This window comes from Montipora capricornis, chromosome 12 (genome assembly GCF_036669925.1).
Source record: "Montipora capricornis isolate CH-2021 chromosome 12, ASM3666992v2, whole genome shotgun sequence".
Classification (NCBI taxonomy): Eukaryota; Metazoa; Cnidaria; class Anthozoa; order Scleractinia; family Acroporidae; genus Montipora; species Montipora capricornis.
The window spans coordinates 21,559,317-21,564,316 of record NC_090894.1 but is presented as its reverse complement, the minus strand read 5'-3'; the positions used below and the strand labels follow the sequence as shown (position 1 = coordinate 21,564,316).

General features: G+C 38.4%; 1 protein-coding gene across 1 annotated transcript in view; it reads right to left on the bottom strand.

The window, feature by feature from the left end:
- Nucleotides 1-4,743, bottom strand: part of LOC138026656 (F-box/LRR-repeat protein fbxl-1-like) — a 5,059-nt gene extending 316 nt beyond the window's left edge. The window contains exons 1-2 of the mRNA XM_068874093.1: nucleotides 4,525-4,743; nucleotides 1-3,521 (exon numbers count right to left, since the gene is read on the bottom strand). The exon at nucleotides 1-3,521 is cut by the window's left edge and continues 316 nt beyond it. Of these exons, the coding sequence (XP_068730194.1) occupies nucleotides 1,804-3,201 (1,398 nt within the window). The 5' untranslated portion in view covers nucleotides 3,202-3,521; nucleotides 4,525-4,743 and the 3' untranslated portion in view covers nucleotides 1-1,803. The remainder of the gene's footprint in view (nucleotides 3,522-4,524) is intronic.
- Between the last annotated feature and the right edge of the window lie 257 nt (nucleotides 4,744-5,000).

Genomic DNA, 5,000 nt, shown 5'->3' with positions numbered 1-5,000 from the left:
AGATAATATTATTATTGTGAATGCAAGTTTGTAGTCTTTCCCAACCATGAACTCCAAACAGTTTTCCATGTTATTTATGGTCACGCTTGTTAGCCAAAATGTTCATAATATTCTCCACATTAGAAGAATAAAAGAAGGGGGCTTGTAGTTATCCTCTTATTCGGTCCCATCCATCCATGCTAGGGCTGTTTCACAAAAACGTTGCTACTCTTAGAGCGCTTTCCTTTGGTCAGGACTGGCCGGCCAGACCCGCCAGTTTGCAATGAAAATGCAACAATTTGAAGGAAAACTTGCATGATAATCCCTCATTTTCTTCCGGAGGAGTATACATCATTCCCAAAGAGCGTTAATTTTAAGGTGTTGTAGAGTTAGTCCTTCCAATTGCATGGTCTGGCCAGTCAGTTCTGTCAAATGGAAAGCGTCCTTAGTTACGCTTGTATTGATAATGTAAACCAGCCTCAAAGCAACTGAAAAGACCAGTGTGTGAGGTGTCCACCCTAAGACACCCTATTGCTCAAGTATATTTTACACTAAGCCAATTCTGTAAAGAATTTAAGATTTGAAGATGCCAAGTGAAGTTATAACTCGAAACATACTGCTAAAGTCAAATGCGGATTTATCTTAATTTGCTTGAAGTTACATGAAAAGTTTTGACAATAGAGTATGAGAAATTATTATTGTTGGAAAATATGAACATTAATGAAAGATTGTAAGGTCAGGAAAAGATGCACATTTTCATGTGTATGTGCTAAACTCTAGTGAGCGGTTAAGTGTAATATGCAATGTGGGATGAAGACGAAAAGATAAGATGAAAGGAAAAATGAAGCAAACTTGAGTTTCTAGAAATATCACTTACATTTTGTAATCTATTAACTAGAATCCAGATTAAAGTGCAGGCATGCATAATGAAATTTCCAGATAAGCAGTAAATAAATATAACTTTCTTCAATCCATGCTTTTTGTCACATTGGGTCATCCAACCAAAACAATAAAACCAAGATACTTCTACTGAAACAATATACATGGGTAATTGACCAAGCATCAGGTAAAGAAGGCTGGATATTGGCCAAGTGTTTTTTTTTGTATGTTTATGGACTAAGATGAAGTTGAGGTCCATAAAAACGAAAAAAAAAAATAATGAGGCCAATACCCAGCCATCTTGACTGAACAAGCTTGGTCAATAAACGATTTATTATATGGGATAAAACACCAAAAAAATATCTTTGATCTTGCTGGACTAAATGAGAAATCCCAAGCAAGCAAGATAACTCCATCTTGCCCGCTTGGGTGGCCAATCATTGCTCAGGATTTGGTTCATCTTGCCCACTCACGGAGCTAGTCATATAATAAGCTCCAATCCTGTTAAACAGGACAACTAAATTATTGACAGAGCTTGTTATTTTGACAATTCGTTTCAAAGATCCAATGCAGTGGCCAACCACTTTGTCAATAAGATTATGTTTCCTTTATGCATGATTTAACAATGTAAAAATTCTCTTCACAACAGATGATCACAAATTCATCGAATAAAATGTGATTTGTTTGCCAAACTTGTATTATACTTGAAATTTGTCAAAATGAACCCACACCCCAAACAGGAAATTGGGATTAAAAACACTTAGAAAAAAACATAATGGGTCATTGGAAACTATTTTACGGATATATCTTATCACCAGCTTTGTATGACACACCTTGCATGATTCTTAAAAGCAAAAGTTATATGTATATTACATCTTACATTAACACACCTGGCTATGATACACAACAGAGAGGTAAAACAAAACAAAAAAAAATCAATATTACCTAAACATGCAATTTGTTAATAACTTTGCCCAGTGTGTTCTCAGGGCTGGGAAGAAGACTCTCCATTTTGATGAGCAGTCGTTCCACTGTTATAGTTTCTCCACTATTCCCAATGGCTACATGTTCAATTCGAGGGCTACATAACTTCACCTCCCGAATGTGTTTACATTTTTCCCTCAGCTCCTGTACCAAGTCTGCATCTGTGTCATCAATGAGCTTGAAATTTATCAATGACACAGCCTCAATTAGGGGGCACATTTTAATCAAATTTGATACCAAAGGGCTTTCTGAAAGGGCCTCCTTCCGAAGAGGACCAAATTCCAAAATCCTCAGTTTGGATACAAATTTAAACATTTCTGCAATCACTGATGGGGGTATCCTTGGGGAGTGGCTGACCCCCAAGTACCTCAGGGAGGGAGACTGTTGCAGAACGCCCTCCAAACATTCCGCAGACAAAAGAAAGTTCCATCGCAGATCCAAAGTTTCTAGACATTTGTAAGCCAATGTAGGTCTCACTTCTTGATAGATCCTTAAATGCAGAATGTGCCGAAATCCACACTGGTTCATTTTGAAGTAGCGAATGTCCGGCAACCTTGAGATCACGTTTGAAAGTCCCGTTGTGGTCACGAAATAACATCCCGTTAAATCGAGTTCTTTGACCATTGTCCTCTCCCAATTAACCACCATCAATGCCTCATCTGTTATTTTGGTGAACCGAATCAGCAAAGTGGACACGAATTTGCAGTTGTTAAGGACTCTGTGAAGATACTTTCCCCGATAATTCTTGCATTCGTTCAAGCAAATGGACTCCAAATGCGGACAATTTGTAGCGATCTTGAGGAGTGCGTCATCAGTCAAAGTCTCGCAATCCGTACAGTCCAAAATCCTTAAGTTCCTCATTTTAGCAAAAACATCTGGTACAAGACTTTCTGAGGAGTCCATTCCCAGCCCAACGTATCTCATTTGAGTGAAATGCCTAGGCAATCGTCTCATAAATTTGAAATTTCCCCATGAGTATCGCAAATCCATCAACTCCAAGCCCGTTGGAAAATCGCGTATGCCTTCGTGACCTGTTTCGCTTTCAACGTCGGCTCCGTAAAACACTAAACTACGAAGCTGATAACACCTTTTCGAGAGTTCTTTGGCGACTCGGGCTGTAAGCGTACAGCCACCTAAATTCAGTGCTTTGGCCGATGATAAACGCGTCCGGATCAACATCAACAAAGTTTCTTCATCGACCGCAGGCCAAAAATCATTCATGTCAACAACGAACCAAAGCGAGCGATCGTACGCCACGCGTTTCCAGCGTCGACAAACTTGAGCTACGATTCCAAGTTCCCTTTTAGATAAATAACCGAAAACTTCAAGAACAACGGAGTCGGGAATTTGTCTCTCCATTTTCAATAAGACCGCGACAGAGTCGACTGTAGTTTTCGCAGCTGGCGTTTGTAACTTTACCACGCGCGAGGAAAATTGCGTGGTCCGAGATTTCAACCACACAAAACTGTATTCGTGCTCGACTATTTCGCAATCAACAATTCCATGATAACTAACACCATCATTCAAACCTAATTTCCCAATTCTTTGAAAAAGCGATCGACCCTTTTTGGCCTACACGTTTTTTGCCACATAAATCTCAAGATCGTATGTTGAGCCTCTTGCATTGTTTCTCCGGATGACGGGCCAGTGCCCACTGGCTTCAGGGTGTTGATTGGAAGCTAACAATGACGTCACGAATAAAACAATTAGACTTTTTATCATACATTTCAACACTCGCGTCACGCGCGAAATATATTTATATTGTTTCAAACGCTTTCAGCGCGTCGCGTCGCCGTTAATACCCTTTCATCACCAACAAAAGTAAATTCAAATGCTATTAGATATAGCTTTGCCATAAAGCCAGATTATTTTGGATGTTTAGAATCAACTTATGACTTACAGGAAACGAAAATCACGACCAGGAAAAAATCTCTCTAGCGTTTATAAAAAACACGTAACCGTTGCGTAATTTTAATACTTTTCCCTGCCTTTACAAGAAAAACATGGGTTTCTGCAAGGTGTAAACAATCGAATTCTCTCTTTTTTTTTTTTTGCATTTTCGGCCAAACAATACGGTTACCCGAGCTTTCGATTGAATGCAGGCAGAAGTTTTTTTCCTTAGGCTTAAATGATATTTTGATAAGAGACTCATATCAATTGGTGGCTTTGCACTGTTGATCAAAACCATTATTTATACTTTACTCTTAATGTAAATATTTGCTCCAACATGTCTCTTATTTTAGCAACATGGTTGATTTCCAGAAAAACACTAAATATTGTTCATGTTTCGTCAGTCTCAGACAGCGAAACACTCTCAATTGAGAGCTGAAATTTATGTCCGTATGATTCACTCGGAAAGACTGAAAGTTTGATGCCAGCCAGAATTTGTTAAAACCTTCTAGTCTTCAAGCAACATATTAACAAAATTAGTCATTCTGGTAACATCTCAAGAACAGACAAGAATTAAATACTATCTAAAAACAATATGTTATACCCCACAGGAAAGCAGGGCTTGACTAGCTGTTCACGCAACAGGGGAACCCAGCGAGAATATAGTTCAAAACCACTTAAACATAGCATTGTTAAACGTATTTTAGTATTTATCCCCTAAAAAGTTTTTATCTGTTCGGATTCCCTAGCTGAAAGTCTAGTGATCTGAAAATTATAGGGATCAAAACTTACCTTTTCGAAAATTTCAGCCAGAAAAAAGGCTCCCGAAAATTGTAGGTGACCTTTTTAGGGTAAAAATCCGTTAAAAATGGGCAATTATACCATGTTTTAGATGTTCGAAAATCCTAGGACAGGCAGGCAAGCAATAAATTTTACAACAAATGTTGCGAAAATTCTAGATCTCAAATCGTCTTCCGAACAGATATTTTCCGAAAATTGACGTTGGGTGCCCCTGACGCAAGGGAAGCAGAAGTTTATATCAAAGGATTGACCTTAAGCGCATTCAAAAGAAAAAAAAACCCTTCAAATTACGAAAACGTATCCTCACTGAAAACTTCTGCTCTGCAGTTTTTCCCTTTTACGCCACTTCCTTAATTCTTTACAACGAGTGACACATCCAGCTCAAAAGCAGCTACCAACAAGGAACTTTAATTTTGATAACAAATATGATTTGCATTGAATACTTTCCAGCTTAGTTAGCAGTCTCA